The 16,848-nt window shown below is 45.0% G+C and overlaps 1 protein-coding gene across 1 annotated transcript in view; it reads right to left on the reverse strand.

The window, feature by feature from the left end:
• The window catches only part of CHSY1 (chondroitin sulfate synthase 1), a 100,908-nt gene extending 88,813 nt beyond the window's left edge, over positions 1–12,095 (reverse strand). Inside the window, exon 1 of the mRNA XM_006129242.5 lies at positions 11,654–12,095. Within this exon, the coding sequence (XP_006129304.2) occupies positions 11,654–11,949 (296 nt within the window). The 5' untranslated portion in view covers positions 11,950–12,095. The remainder of the gene's footprint in view (positions 1–11,653) is intronic.
• Positions 12,096–16,848: the final 4,753 nt, after the last annotated feature.

A 16,848-nucleotide genomic window follows, 5' to 3' on the forward strand; every position in this document is an offset into this window, starting at 1 on the left:
ATTTTAAAATAATCAGGTAAAATTAAAAGATATTTTAAACTGCTCAAAGAATTGGGCAGTTGGTGTTCAGTTACATCTGGTCATTACAGAAATTTTAATTTCAAAAGTCACAACCATTTACAAGGGTACACTTATTTAAATCTGGATGTACTAGTCAGCTGTCTAGTTCATGTCCAGAAAATTAACATCCAGTTGGAGCCACTGAAAAGAACCCCTCTAACTTCAGTTAGAATTGAATCAGATCTTCAAAGCAGGTCTACACAGTAAAGAGGAAAAAAAAATCAGTGGCTGACACAGGCTCAGAGGGCTCCAGTTGTAGGGGTCTGTTATTGCAATGCTGCCTTTCGGTCTTAAACTGGAGCCTGGCCTCTCACCTCACAGAGTCCTAGAACAGACAGAGGTCTACACGGCAATGAAACAGCCCTGCATCCCAAGTCCCTTGGGCCAGAGTTGGCTTGCCAAACGTGGCTTTTCCTTGGCTGTGTAGAAGCATCCTTTGTCATCAATGCAGCATCTGACTGAAGGGAGGAAAACCAGCTAGTTTTAAGCAAACTCCACATCTGATATTTTCAGGAACAAGTGAGTTTCTTCGTTAATTCTTTGGTTACCACATTTAGACTGATCTTCTACTTTAAGTAAAAAAATAAAATAAAAAAAAGCAGACCATACATAATTTTCTTTGCCAGTATCTGGTGGTTTATGAGTGAAATATCCCAACCTAAATTTAAAAACCTCACTCACCAAGTGAAGTAGTTTTTAGACCAAATTTAGTCAAAAATTGCAGTGTGACAAATTGAAATAGAACTAAAATTGTGGAACAAAAGATGTTGGGAATCAGTTTCCAAAAGTGTCTGTTATCTGTTCCCAATGCTGCTTTTATACTGAACCAAGCCACTTCCCAGACAGATTCATTTAATAAGTGGCAAGATGATGTCCTCATAATTCCTTCAGTTTATTGACTTTTTCCTTTAAGGAAGCCAATTAGTCTCCCAACTCACTCCCTACATCATAAAAAGTCAGTTCATCATCATTAAAAATTGCTAGGGACTGTACAGAATGGTCTCTGTACTTTATAGCTTAGCCACTGATCCTCCACAGTGCAGGACTGTGTCTACACTGGCCCCTTCTTCGGAATAGGCATGCTAATTTCGAACTTTGGAATAGGGAAATACGCGGGGGATTTAAATATCCCCCGCGGGATTTAAATAAACATGGCCGCTGCTTTTTTTCCGGCTTGGGGAAAAGCCAGAAAAGAGCGTCCAGACTGGCGCGATCCTCCGGAATAAAGCCCTATTCTGGAGGATCTCTTATTGAAGTAGGAATAAGAGATCCTCCAGAATAGGACTTTATTCCGGAGGATCGTGCCAGTCTGGACGTGCTCTTCCGGCATTTCCCCAAGCCGGGAAAAAAGCGGCGGCCATGCTTATTTAAATCCCCCACGCATTTCCCTATTCCAAAGTTCAAAATTAGCATGCCTATTCCGAAGAAGGGGCCAGTGTAGACGTAGCCCAGATGTTTTAGAAGAGTACTCAGCTATATAAAGCAATGCTGTGTCTTATTTGCCATGTTCATATGTGTTCTCAACCCTTCTAGGTCAAGTTCTTTCAGATCAACACTTAAGTACTGGTAGGGAATAGCTCCTAGTCACTGGAGATGGAACAGCTGTGCAAATCAGTAAAATTCTGGGGTTTTAGTGTTCAAATTGCAGAATATCCATTGGTCCAAAACCAGATGCCCTAGATAATATTTTTGGTGGAATATACATTATCCATCTTCTAAAGTAATTTGATTTCTAAGAAGAGTGAGTCATTTTAACTCAAGGTCACTAGAAACTTGGTGCAGGCGACTTGCGGAAAAGGTCTTTTGAATGCAAGAAACAGTTAACAGAGGCCAAAACATCAATGCCTGCTACTTCTTTCTTTTGAATTAGTGGCAAATGATACCTGATAGGCATAATGTATTGTCTCATGCATCCACTTATTCAGAAAGAACAGAAAAAAAATAAGTACAGGATGTTTATTACATCTAATAAAAGAATCAAACCTTAAGTTTATATGATCATCCATTCCTGACATTTGAAAGATCCCAAAGACAAGTTTATACACATGGAATTTTGTTCAAACCTACTCCAAGCCTCTTAACTTTAAGTCACTGAAGAGTCAGCTTGCAAAGTCATAAGTGCAAAACCAGGTTTGACAAGTTTATTGCTACTATTCAGTTCAACCTAGAATTAATTTCTTTTGCTTGATCTTCAGCTGCAGGTAGTGTTCTAACTCGCAAGACTTCAGGTTACAGGGCTTTTATTCGCTTTTCCCTCCCATGGCCTGAACAGTATTTACATGAGCAGTCCCATTTGCTTTGCTTATACTATTCACAAAAGCAAGGACTATTTATTAAAATATTTGCAAAACTAAGCCTGAAGTTTGATAATAAAGACTAACAGATGGATCTTTTCAGAAAAGGCCCATGCCCTTCCCTTACCTCTCCAATTCCCCCAGTGAGACCCCTTTGGTTAAAGAAACGTGGTCATGACACTTCTACAGCTTGGTAGCCAAAGTTGGTATTAACAAGATTATCAATCATTTGTACTATCATCCCTATAGGTCTAAGACAGGTATATACTACACTGTACAAAGATATATCAGGTACTGAAAACTTTAGCGGCTACTGAATATCAGTATTAAAAAAGCATGCTTTCTTATTGGTTGGATCTTTTCACACATGTGAACAGGAATACTGCAGGAGTCAAGATTTAAAGGGCCAGATGGTTCTTGTTTTTTGGGGGGAGAAGTGTTGAAGATGTGCATGATATTGAGAAATACTAGTTCACATAGCATGTAAGATACACACAATTCTGAAAAAAAAAATCTAGAAGCATGAATCACTCAGGATCATAATTTAAACAAAAGAGTTGAGCAATCTTCCTTTACAACAGTGTACAGTGTACAAAGGCTAATTGTCATAACATCATTACTTAGGAGTCAGATCATTTCTTTTTCACATGCCTCTATAGCCAGTTGTGTGTAAGCCATGTGATCAGTGCAGCTGGTCAGGTACAAGGATTCTCCATAGATAGCTGTTAAATCAAATCAATGTAAATCAAGTGTATACAAGGGCACAATATAAGGTGTTTACACGGACAAGCTAGGACTACAAAACTAACCACTAGTACCATGAATTAAGTACTTCCTAAAAAGCTACCATTAATACAGTTGGTGTGTTTAGTAATGTGTGCTCTTCTCAGTAGCGACTTGACATGCCCTCCATCTGGAATTTTTCCTCATCTTCAGTTTCCAAATAAGGTTGCCAGGTGTCCAGTATTGACCCAGACAGTCCAGTATTTTTACCTGCTGGCCGGTAAAAAAATTCTGAAAATACCAGACATTTTAGGTGTCTGGTATTTTCTGATTTTTTTCCCCCAGCCAGGAGATGAAAATACAGGACACTTAGAAACCCTAGTGCCCAGGCCCAGACCCTGGGCAATGCCATCCCTGGGTCTTAGTGCTCAACAGCTCCCCTGTTCCTATCTCTATTCTAACTCTGCACTCACTCAGAGAGGAGCCATGCTGTTTTAATATTTAATTTTTTTTTTTGCTCAACAACTTTGGTCTCCCCCCTTTTTTTCCCCGCACCAGAATTTTTTCCCCCATTTTTTTTTTGGGAGAGAGGGTTCGGTATTTTTGGTTCAACCATCTGGCAACCCTATTTCCAAACAAATTCATTCTTCATTATCTCCAGTGAAGACTTGGCAAAAGCACAATAATCTAGAATATTCATTATATAAAACAATTCTTTCGTAAGTCTCAAATCAAAGAGGATTGAAGAAAAAAAAGTATTCCAATTTTCCAGGGTGCTGGGAACCTCCTTTGCAGGAGACCAAGTAAACCATTTATAGTTTTGAGAAATACTTGCACTGTATAATTATGCAGAGAAAACAATTTGTCAGTTTGTCAGCAAGATAATGGAACCAGAAAGATGATTTCTTGACTACATGGTGCAGCCTTGAAAGTTTGGAACAATTCTCTTTCTAAATGGTGGGCTAGTTCTCTCCAGTGAGTTCTTACTGAGAAGCAAGGCAGTCAGTTTGACTTGGCTATGTCCTGCTGAGAAAGCAGCATTCTAGTACTAGAACCACATCTGTTATCAAGTACCAGTGGTGCCACTAGCAGAAGAGGTTAAAAAAGGCTATTTTTTAAAATGTAAAGATATTTGTATGCTGATCCACTTTAGCACTGAAGAATTTTACATCCACTAGTCTTGATAGGGTTACTTCCATTAACAAAAGGCAAAGCATTAGCTTGAACACTATATACAATTCAGTCTCCGCTCATACCAGAAAAAGATCTCTAGGAGTCTATATCTTCGCTATAAAAGGAACATTATTTTTAAAGCTACCAGACATGCCATTCTGAAGAAAGTTGCCAGAGAGCATGAATGACCTGTCATACTCCTGAAAGTCTCCCCTTCCAAGCCTAAGAAATAAGTCTCCCCTTTACCTCAGAAATATAATAGGTGGTTGCTCTCAACTAGAGATGTTAAATTATGGGTAATCAGCTAATTGAGTACTTGATGGAATTTCCAACTACTCGATTAGTCAATAAGGGGGGGGGGAAACTGCAGAGCCGCAGTAGGGTTAGCTCCTGGCCCGGGAGCCACCAGGCTCTTAATACATTTAAAAAGCAGACATGTAGTGGGGAGGACCAGGTAGAAGCTGGGACAGCTGAGTCCCTGCTTGAGCCAGTCCCCTGCTACGCCTTTTCCTCTTTTGCCCCCCAGAGAGGTTGTTGAGGGAAACAGGCTTTTAAGCCAGCTCCTCCCAGCACCGGTTCCTGCTCCCCCTCCCCTGCTGCCTCTCTGATAGAGAGAGCAAGTGGGGGCGGGGGGAAGAGGGATGAAATGACTAGTCAAATCACTACTCAACTACCCTATAAGCATATGCTTATTGGGTAGTCAACTAGTTGCTTACATCGCTACCCTCAACATATATTATTTGTTCTATTGAGTACACTGCAGAATGTGGATCATTGTAATAAACATTAAGCTCCTCCCAGAAGTCTCATACCTCATCATGACACGTGACTAAGGATGTTAAATTGTGGTTAATTGACTAGCCGAGTAGCCGATGGAATTTCCATCGAGTAGTCAATAGGGCAGTGTTTCTTAAACTTTTTAAGACCAAGAAACACCAATTTTTATTTTAAATGGCGGAACACCAAGGATTTTGTGTTGAAAAAAAAAAAGGTTGGGGGAAAAAAAAAGGGTCAGGGGGAAAGTTGAGGGGGAAAAAAGGGTAAAAAGAGATCACCTTCCCCTTTAAGGTGGCCATTTTGAATTCAGTTCTCCATGGCACATCAGTGTGCTGCGGAACACCCGTTTAAGAAACACTGCAATAGGCACTTCCGCATTCCTCCTTTGAAATGTACAAGAGCCCCTGGGATCTTGTACATTTCAAAGGAGGAATGCGGAATTCTTCCTGCAGAAGTCTTGCTGATTCCAGGCTGCATGCAGGCATGCCTGATTTGAAATGTACAAGAGTCCCCATCGGGAATTATGATCCAAAGCCACAACGCCCTCATGGAGCCCAGGGTCATTGGGGGACTCCCCAGCTTCCCTCGGACTCCATGACGCTGCCCACTTGAATGCCGAGGTGGCATTTTAAAGGGGCAGTGCCGCACAGCTGATAACCGGCTCAGCTGTGTAGTGCTGCTGCTTTGAAGTACCCCTTCTTCTCCCCACCCCTTTGCTGCCTCAAACTCAGTGTTGCCCAATTTTATTTGGCCACGGAACCCTTTTGAACTTGAAAGTATTTTGCAGAACCCCTGACTGACTGTGCATGCAGCGCTGAGTAGGGACACTTATCGTGGCAAACAAATGAAAATTGTTTTCAATAAAATTCATAAATGAATGAAAATTCCATTCCATTACAATAATTTAGGTTGAAATGGAATTTTCTCACGGAACCCCTATTTTCACTTTGCTGAACCCCGGTGTTCCACAGAACACCATTTGGGAAACACTGCTCTATCTGATAGAGGTGGCAAGGGGGGAGGGGAATCTACTAGTTGACTGACTATCCGATAGTTGACTAGTCCTTAATATCCTTACACATGACCAGATCATTAAAAAGATTGTTAGCATTGATTATTTACTTCCACATTCAAATGATTTTGATTGAAACATATCTAGGGTCACTTAGCGTAATATGGATTGGAAGTGACCTTTCTCAAATACAAAAAGCATGCACACTCCAGTGCCCAACGCAGTATTTAACTAGTTACACAACAAGGATCAAACAAGAGAAATATCAACCAGTAGTCTAGATCCCAGGGCCTGCAGATAGAGAGCATGGACCAAAACATATCCTTGTTATACTCTTGCAATGGCCAGCTCTGCGCTTGGGCAAAGAATACACACTGCACTCTTAGATCCCAAATACTTTTGGCTGCCTTTTACAAAGCAGTATTTGGCACACTCAGCATTCTATTTCCTGTAAGATATAACAGCAGCATGACATTTTCAAAACGCAGTCTCTTAAATGAGTCACTACCTTAAAACCTTCCATGCAATGTATGAAAGAGGAAAATTAGGGCATGGTAGGTACTGCACAACACTATATATAGGCAGAATGGCATCTCTCTTCCATGGTCTTTTAAAGACCAGTGTGTTTTTTGTTCTTCAATTACTTCTCTACATTGAACTGCTGGTAACATTTAGCTTCACTTGAAGTTTGATGGCTCATATACACAATGCCTCATATGCCTTTAACACCTATATGTTAAAATGAAACTAACTACTCTCAAAATTTCCCAGTCAATATAAGTATAGTGCAAAAATAAGCGAGCAAGTCTAGCATTGGGAGCTCTGACTATTGCTTCTATTCCATTTAGAAGACATCTTTGTCCAGGATTTCTCCAACAGCAGACTTTGGAATCCTCTGGTCCTTAGTCTACTGACAGGTTTCTCTCTTCTGTGGTCCCTCCAGGATAACTTCTTGCCACTCAATCACTGGCCTTATGCCTCCATTGGCATCATGCCTTTGTTAGTCAGTCCTTATACCTATACTCTCCAAACTTCTCCCAAGATAGCAAATATATTAGATTACCTTTACTGTGGCTATGTTGTATTTTAGTGGTCTTCTAAGATAGTTTCTGCTTATCTTCAGATGAAACAGTGGTGTGAAACCAATGTCTACTACACTCAGCCTGTTCCACTACTGGAGCACTATTTAGAGGCCTACTCCCAGGGAGCCCCCGCCACCTTACACTGCTGCCTTTGTTTCAGAGGGAGCAGTGCAGGGTGGCAGGTAGAAGCTGGCCCACGAGGGGACCAAGTTTAAAAACCAGCTCTCCACACAGACCAGCTGCCCCACACTGCTGCCCCTGATACAGAGGCAGCATCGTGGGGTGGCAGCAGCCCCTGTCCTTGGGGAGCATGGGCCAGCCAGGGACAGAGGCTTGTCTGGCAGCAGCCCCTGTCCCTGTGGGCTTATTTAATTGGGTCATGGACTACACGTTGACATCCATATTTTAGAGCTTCTATAAAATTCAATAGATCCACTTAGCCCACTAGCAACTCGCTGAAATGACTGAAATTTTTCAGGAAATGCACTGTTCAAGTTCTTCCTAACCATAAGTGGATTAATAGCAGCAAGGGACAGTGTACATTTTGTTCTTTGGTCCCCAATATGTATTTGAAACCACTCCCCGCCCCCAACCCTAACTGAAACCTTAGAGCTAAAATAGTTGGAAGATTTTCAGCTCTCTGCATCTTTGGCTCCTTTCACACTATTGAAGTTACATTAGTTTGCCTCCACAATTCTTAAGTTGGTCAATACCAGAACTCCTTGCCAAGGGCTTCCCCACTTTCCTTGCGACAAACATTAATTCATCGTGTTGTTTGCAATGCTGTGTCAATTTAATAATCTTAATCACCTCACTGAGTATCCCATGGCAATCAAACCAGGTAAGATTTCTTTTAGCCGAAAGTATTTGCATCAATGGGATACAAAAAAAAAGTAGGGTGAAATTATTTTTAGGTTCTTCACAATGGTAAAAACGCTCAGATCTTGTCCCTTCAGTGACTACTGAATCTCTCATATAAAAAAAAGCCATCAATTTTTTGGGAGGGGAAGGAGGGATCTATCCATTTCATCTTCCAGGCTGTGCATTACCTTCCTTGCTGTTTTTCCTTCTCTCCATCTTTATGCAAATTCTGTCAGTGTGAATCTCTGCCATACCAAATGGATCTAGTTCTGCAAGCCTCACACACATCGGCAGCAGCACCACTGAAGTCAATGGGATTACATGAATGGCTACTACCAAGTGTGAAGGATGCAGATTCAGGTCCTATATTAGCAACTACATAAGTAGTCTGAACATTTTCTATTGGTCTCATGACCACTTCCCTCTCTAAAATTCCCAACCCAACTAAGTTTGAGAGTGCAGGACCATTGTGTTGAAGAGCCCAGTTCAGGCTTTTCTGTGTAAGTCCCTGCTGCATGAACTTCGCACATTTTCCACTTTAAACAAATGTAGGGAAAATGCTTTGAAGTATACATCTTAAACGTAATAATCTCCTCTCCCTTCCCCGCCCCCCCAAGGCAATTCCTTTTGTTAAATATCCCCTTAACTTTAATACATTTCATGGTATTACAATCTGATGTTTCCATTTCTGCTAACAATGAAAAACACTTCTATTTGCTCAGTTTTACTACCCTACTGATCAAACAAGCCATATGTTAAAACATATAAAACACAGGAATTTGTTGAAGATACATCTGCATAAAAGTTACTAATAGTTCATCTGACAGTTTCCTATAGCATGTAAGATTATTAAAATCTACAATAGATCGAATTTACGCAGATAGATCTTCAGAAGCTTCAGATCTGTTGCAGAAGCATACCATGGGGCATAAAATCCCAGAGCTGCCTTTAGCTTAAAGCAGTAAACACATCTTGTGCAGGACACATCAGCACAGTAGAAACACTCTCTAGAACCGCAGATATTATTCTTGCCAAAGGGATGACTGCTAACAGACAGAAATTGGTGATGAAATCTATTATTATGTTCCAACTATTATTTGTATTCCAGTAGCATACAGGAGTCCCATTTATGGAATATGGGTAGCACAAAGAGGAACCCTGCCGTGAAGAGCTGAATCTAATAAGAATTAAAATGTTTAAAAGATCGATTTCCCTGGGTTACCATCACCAAATCATATAAAAGCTGAAGAACATGAAACAATGTGTGTTTCTCCAGTTATGCTTTCTGCTTACTGTGTCTCTGTTCTCACACTCTCAGCCTGGAGAGCACTTGCTTCATAGCTAGACGATAGTGGAGGTGGTCCCCAAACCCTTTTTCTATTGTAATACAGGGTCTCGTATGGAAAAGAGTCAGACAACTGCACTTAAAACTGCAACAAATAAGGTTTAAAACCCATCCGTTGAAAATATATTTTTCAAAAGTTCAAGTTAAATAAAAACATTTCTGCTAATATTAAAATATTGGACACTACAGTATGTTAGGCCCCATTTTAAAAGTTGGGGGTGCAGTTATCAGATATCATCCCTTAGAACAAGGCACAAAGAATTCATCTAGTGCAGGGTTTCCCAACCTATGGGTCAGGACCCAAATATGGGTCGCCATTACTTTTCAAAAGGGTCACCAAGTGGCTCTGCCCTCCCTCCTCCCCCCGTTTTTGAATTGCCTTGGGTCACCAAGTCTTCCTGAATTGCCAAAATGGGTCCCCATCTAGAAAACGTTGGGAACCGCTGATCTAGTGTGAGCATTCATCAAGTGTATACATGAAACAAAAGTACTGTCAGAAGGACCATGGCAATTTTGATGAATACAGAGATTTAAGTTCACTTGTACCCACCCACCCATTGATATTCAGATCTCCCCACAGATCTCCTCTGTGTTACTGATTTTCCCTTCACGTTGGGAGCCAAACTATTTTCAAATGAGCTATGTTTTAAGAAGAGTTTCCAATCTCAAACAAGTTTTTGCTATAAACATCTGTGCCAGAGATCTTAACAACTGTTAAGATTTCAGTGTAAAAGTGCTAGCTGAGCATATTCTAATGAAGTATAAGGGATGTCACAGAAAAGTGCAAATGGGTAGATCTGAGTCTTGGCATATCTGTGGAGATCAGTTACCAGACTGATCCTTGTCAGAATAGGTGGCTTAATACTGATGCAAGAGCATTTCCTTCTTTTAAACTGTCAACTTGGTGCAATTGGCCAAACAAACCAGAACCAAGAAAAGTCTTAAGATGAAAGTTCTAGAATATAAACTCAAACGTACATTTGCAAAGTAGCCCTCAATTTTGTTCAGGGATTCTCTCAAGTAGTTAGTGAACGCTAAATCTGAAAGTGACCCAACTTAAGGGGAAAAGATCTCACTATTTGAATTTGCCTACTAACGTATAAGCAGCAACAAAAATAGCTACAACGGAAAGATTTCTATTTTTTTCCAGTTTCCTTTGGTCCATTTAACACTACTTTGGGAACAAGTGAAACTGCTTAGAAAGAAACATGCTGCTGGGCCTTTGTCAATTTCGTCTGCTGTTTATGGGTCTGCCAGACAGCACCAGAGAAGAGGAAAGCTATTTTAACAACAGGGAAATGTGACTAAGAACCACAAAAGACTAGCATGGAGACTGAGGGGATGGAGGTGTAGTACTTGAAGCTACTTTTAACTGGCATTTTGAGGATTATTAGGTATCAAATCAGAGCAGTGTGAAAGTCAGTCAGTGGTGTCTGAACGGAGCAGACTTCTTCCTACTTGAGAAACCCAGCAGCAGCTAGGAATGCATATTTTAACATTTCCTCCAGATTGATCTATATGGAATAAACTTTTTCGATGAGGATAATATGCAGTCACCCACAGGCATGTAAAACCATTACAAAAAAAATATCCTTCAAACATACAGCAAGTCAAGATTGCTAAAGAGACTCACAGATACCATCTGCCAAAGTACAAAGCAGCAGGTTAGCAGCAAGACCCCCGGGATTTGTGCAATAGGTTAGAGATGTCCAGAGGGGAAGAATAAAGCAAGATCTGCCCCTCCTTCAAGGCTACAGTGACTTTATCCATTTAACAGATGGGAAGCTGCACATACAAAGGAACCCTGATAAGCAAGAGAAATATAAAGCACATTCCCCCACACAGACAGCCGTTCTCCTCTCTGCATACCCCCTACTGGGACCTTATCCATTTAACAGATGTAGGCTAACAGGGAAAGAAAATGGGTGCATAAAGCAAGTCCCCCTATATATTCCCTTTCCCACCATTACTCCAGTGACTATCTTCTTCACTGATGAGAAGCTACATATGCCAAGAAGATGGGGAGGGGTGCCCCATACCTAGAGCAGCAGCAGAACAGGGGAAGGCAGAACAAGGATAGCCTGCTCTAAGCATGTGTGGCAGGATATGAGAACACAGACGGGCTCCTGAGGCAGAAGAAAAGATCCTACCGTAGGCACTGCTTGGGGGGGGAGGGCAATGAGGGGGTGCACAAGGGACGCGCTTACTCCCTGCACTACTAGAGGGGAGGCATAAAAAGGGGTGTCCGGAGGGAGACGCTGTGCTGCAGGACAGAGAAGGGATGTGGGGGGCTGCTGGGGGAGCCCAAGGAAGGAGCAGCCCTCACCTGTAGGCAGCCACCGCCCGGTTCTGCAGGTATTTCTGGGCTGTCATGACCCCCACGAAGAGGAAGCTGCTGGCCGGCGGGTCGTCGACCTGGCGCTGGAGTAGCGTCCCCCGGGAGTCCCTGCGCAGCAGCCCCCCGCCCTGCTGCAGCCGGCAGCCCTCCGGGCTCGCCTTGCGCCGGTGCCCCGCTTTCTTCAGCTCCGAGGCGCGGGGCAGGATGAGCCTTGACGCCAGGATGAAGCCCAGGACGAGTCCTAGCAACACGCTGAGCCAGGAGCGGCGGCTTCTACCAGCCATTCCCCACTCGCTGCCCGACACACGCTGCCCCCCCAAAATACAGCGCGCCCCTCGGTGCCTCGTGCGCCCCCTTCCGCCAGGCGCCCCCGGATCGCCCCTAAGCCCCGCACCCCCCTGTGCCTGGGCTGCCCCGCCCGGCCCCTAAGCCCTGCTCCCCACTGCCCCGCCTGCCCCGCCCCCTAGGCTGCCCCGCCCCCCCCAAGCAGCTCCCCGGCACCCCCCCCGCCCCTCCCCCGGGGCGCAGCCCGTCCCCAAGCCCGGCCCGGCTCCCAGCCCTGCCTACCGGAGCCCCCCCCCCCGTCCTGCGCGCCAGGGGACACCGGGGCCTCCCCCCTGCTCCCGGGGAGCCCGGACTCCGCGGCGCCCTCCCCGCGGCTGCTGCGCTAGCCGGCCAGCCGGGGCCCCGCCGGGGCGGGGAAGCGCAGCCCCCGCCTGAGGGCGGCAGCCATGGGACCCTGCTCCCCTTCCCTAGCGCAGACGCGCTCCCCTAGCGCTGCCCGGCCGCCTCGGCCCTGCCCGTGGTGCCGCCGCCGCCGCCGCGCGTCCCCCGGCTCAGCTCGCCATGGCGCGGGGGGAGGGGCCCGTGGGGGGGGGGAGGAGGGGGCGAGGCGCGCGCGCAGCAGCCCCTGCCCAGCCCGCCACACGCACAGCGCGCGCCCCGGCTCGGGCCGCAGCCTTTGGCCCCGCTCGCCTGCCGTCGCCCCGTCCCCATTGGCTCGCGCGCGGGGCTGCGCTCTGCGCGCGCCGGAGACGGGAAAGCGGCGGGGAAGGGGACGCGCGAGGGGGTGACGGAGAAGGGGAGAGCGGCTGGGGGGGGTCCGAGAAGGCTGGGGGAAGGGGGGGGGGGGGGCGATGGGGGAGCCGGGGTGGGGAGAGGGGGACCAGAAAGGGGCTGATGGGGCGGGGGGCGACAGGGAGACCGGAGAGGGGTGATGGGGGAGGGGAAGGGGGCAGGAGGGGGAGACCAAGAAGAGGCTGATGGGGGGGGCAGAGGAAGTAACTGGGGGGGGGGAGAGACCGGTAAGAGGTGATTTGGGAGGGGGAGGGGCCATGGGGAAGAGCAAGAAGGGAGTGATGGGGGAGGGGAAGGGGCAGTGGAGGGGGAAGGGCAGGGAGGGGTGATGGGCAGGGGAGCGGTTGCAGGGAGGAGTAGATGGGAAGGTGATGGGGGAGGGGAAGGGGCAGTAATGGAAGGGATGACCAAGGAAGTGTTACTGAGAGGGAGACAGGAAAAGAGACTGGGGAGTAGAGAGGGAAGGGGGTGAAGCAGGACAGGGGAGAGAAGAAGGGGGAAGCATTAGGGATGTAAGCGACTACTCGACTACCTGATAAGCTTAGGCTGATGGGGGGTCTTTGCCCACGAAAGCTTATGCTGCAACACTTCAGTTAGTCTATAAGGTGCCACAGGACTCCTCGCCGCTCAATACAAATTGTATCAAGTACATGATTACTCAAATTAGGCCCTTCTTAATATCTTTAGGAAGCATATGGACAGAAATGGGAAAGGTCATGCAGCAGAAGAAAAGACGGGGAGGGGATGGGAAAGAGTGACTTTGATGTGGGAATGAGAAAGAAAAAAAATTCCAGTCTGAGCAGAAGAAGAAGTGAGTTGGAAGAGAGAAGGGTCATAAAATAAGGTGGGTCTATTGGTCCCAGACTTTTAAGCCCTTTGATGTTGTTCTGCCAAGGGATATGGGTAAATCATTCCTCTAGCTCATTGGATTGTCTGTGTCCTGGGGCAATGCAAGTTTTGTGGATTCCTAGGATCTTACAATGCTGAGAAATGCTTGGATTCAGTATTCCTCCCTAGCTTTATGTTTAAGGACTGCAAATATAGCGCCAAGCTGGATCCCTAGAACTTCCAATGCTTTTTTAATTTGAATTGGTATCATAGACTAGTTTATCCAACAGACATTGATTACCACTCCATAAGCAAAGGCCCAAACACATCAACAGTAACAGTGCATTACACTCACAAGGCTAGGCTGAACTGGAATTTTCCTTAATATCAGTGGGTATGCCTAGTGGAGTGGTCCCTAACCATTTTACTAATGAGAAACAACTACATTTGGGGGGGGGGGGGGTGTTTTGTTTTTTGCAATGCACCACTACCTTCATGCATCCTGCACACAAGTGCCACAACCCCAATCCCAACTCAGTTCACAGGGGAAGCCCCAGCGTGGGTAGGGTTGGGAAGCAAGCCGGCCCCACATGCATCCAGGGTTAATCAGTCCCTGAATGTGGCAACTCATCTAGAATCTCCCTGCAACCCACTAATGGGTCAGGAGGACCTAGTGTAGACAAGTGTCATTTATGTGTTTCCATCATATTTAAATCTACTGGGCACATTTCTTTATTAGAGCTACACTGGGTGCTTACACTGGGACAGATGAACCCAGGAAAATTGTTTGGTAAAATTCCTTAGTATGTAGACACAGTCTTGGCCAGGCTTTCCTCAAACTTTGTATCCATTTCACTCATAGAAATCCTTTAGCCTTGGTTAGTTTTCTGTGGCCCCCAAGATACCCTGTAATTGTAAAGACCTGACACAGCCTTAATACAAGCTTGCAAAAGGCAATACATCTAGTGAATCCCATCCTGTCCTTATCACTGTGTAGTTCTGTTATTTCCAGTATAATTTTGCATCTTTCAATGCCAGGCTGTCCCATGATTGTTTTTAAATGTATGTTACAGTGCTAACCACAATGTGCTAGGTGTTTTCTTAACACAGTGAACTTAGTGCCAGTGCTCCTTCTAAGCCATGTGCTTATGCTGCTAAGGAGGGATTGAAATGCCACCCCGCTGATTAGGAGAGCGCCCACTGCTAGGTTTTTTGTTTCTAGTGGTGGTGTACATACACTCAGGCCTTGCAATTATTCCACACACAGTTGGAAAAAATCCACACATGTATGGAAAAGATTAGAGGAACATTGATTAGTGCCTGTGCCAAAGAGCACAATCCATACAAGAACCAGATGAAAGGGGAGCCAATCAGGAACAGGAATTAAAATATACATAAAAATGTATTTATTCATTTAAAAATAATTACTCCCATCTGGTCCTTTTGCTAGTCCTTATTAAGACCAAAAGTTGTTAGTCTGAGGGGCAACTAGTAAGATTTCCTCCTAAACAACATAGAAGAAAAATATATATAACTCAAGAAAGGAGAGAGCAGATAGAAAATCTTATATATGACAACCAGAAAGGATTAAAGCAGGCTGGAGGGAGCTTGCACAAAGCCTTGACCAATCAGGGAAGGGCTGAGATAGCAGCTTGCTAGGGCAACTCTGGTTATAAGGAGCTGCTTAGCAGAGCAGTGGGAAGTTGGGGTCTAACCAGGGAAGCTCCTTAAAGCAGTGCTAGGCAGGCTCAGGGGAGCTAGAGAGAGAATGAGGCTCCAGTCTGATACCTGCCAGGCTGCAGGCCTTGTTGTAAGGTTCAGGGCAGTGCAGATGTCAGAGGGGACATGGCCTAAGGAACAGATAGTAGAGGGGGAAAAGAAGGAGGGCAGGCAAAGATGCCACCAGAGGGTCCCTGAGCTGGAACACAGAGTAATGGGTGGAGCTGGTCCCACCATCCTCCTTGTACTGCACGTAGCCAGTACACACTGAGGAGTGGCCGTTATGCATGAGCGGTCTTCTGGCTCCACAGCCATCAACACTTGGACAGAAGCACACCTCTTTTTCCCTCCTTACTGGGTTTTTTCCAGACTGCACAGTTCCTTGCCTACACAGTCTGATTTACTAGGAAATTCACAATCTAAGCTGTCCTGCTTCACTTTCTCTTCAGAGGCTATAAACAGCATAATTGCCCATAGGTATATGTTACCCCATAGTCCCTGATAAGAAAGCACATTACACGTAAAATAAAAGCATTACAGAGAAAAACAATATAAGAATCCACACATAAATAAGCATACACTATCTCCTGCCCACCTTCACAAAGGCTTCCCTAAGGATTGGGATGCTCCCTTTGGACAAAAGCTCCTATCCATTTGCTGGATCACAAAGAAGGCTGTTTTATCCAAAAGTCCTTTGTTGGTTCTCTAAGGAATCCTGTCTGAGCCAGTATATGTGAGGCTCTGCAGGTGGTGGTCTCTCTCAGAAGGAGATACAAATCTGAATGCATCTCTCAAATACTCCCTGCTGTTTTTATTTAGTTTCTGGAAGGCTGTGATCCCCCTTCTCCATGAAGTTGTATGCAATCCCTAGCCTGCAATGAGTCTTAAACTTGTGCAGGTTATTGCAGGAAATCACTATATCTGTCACAACTAGCTATAGGTAATATCCAAGCAAACAAAATACTACAGGCTACCAGGCCATTACAGTTACAACAAATTTTGAAGCAAACTTGAATTGACGGGTAGGTGGGAATCCAATGTGGAAACATAAGAAAGGGGAGGAAAATAAATGATTCTGACCTTCTGGATTACCCACAGACATATAAGCAAGAGCAGTAGTAAAAGATGGGGAAAAGAGAGAGCAAAACAGCAATGAGAGGAAAGAGAAAACTCCAGGCTGGCATTAAAAGAAAAAGTAGTTGAAAAAAAGTGAAAAGCATCCAGAGAGGAATGCCCCGCAGGAGTGTGGGGGAGGAAAAAAGTCTGACATGTCTCCTAGGTGGTATGCAGGCCAACAAAAAGGCAGTGTAAATATTGCATGGGTTACAAGACTGGCCCAGGAACCAGAGGAAGGAAGGTTTATTTAGGGCCTGATCCAGCACCCAGTGAAGTCTATAGGAATTCTTCCATTGACTCCAATGGGCACTGGCTCAGGCCCATATAATGCAAGGAGACAATTTCCCAGCAGTTTTACAGGTTTGGAGCATAGAGTGGGTTGACAGTTGCCCATTAGAAAGAGTCTGAACTTTTCCTTGTTTTAACTATATTGCCTTCAGAAT

Source organism: Pelodiscus sinensis, chromosome 14 (assembly GCF_052426305.1).
Source record: "Pelodiscus sinensis isolate ZL-2025 chromosome 14, ASM5242630v1, whole genome shotgun sequence".
NCBI lineage: Eukaryota > Metazoa > Chordata > Testudines > Trionychidae > Pelodiscus > Pelodiscus sinensis.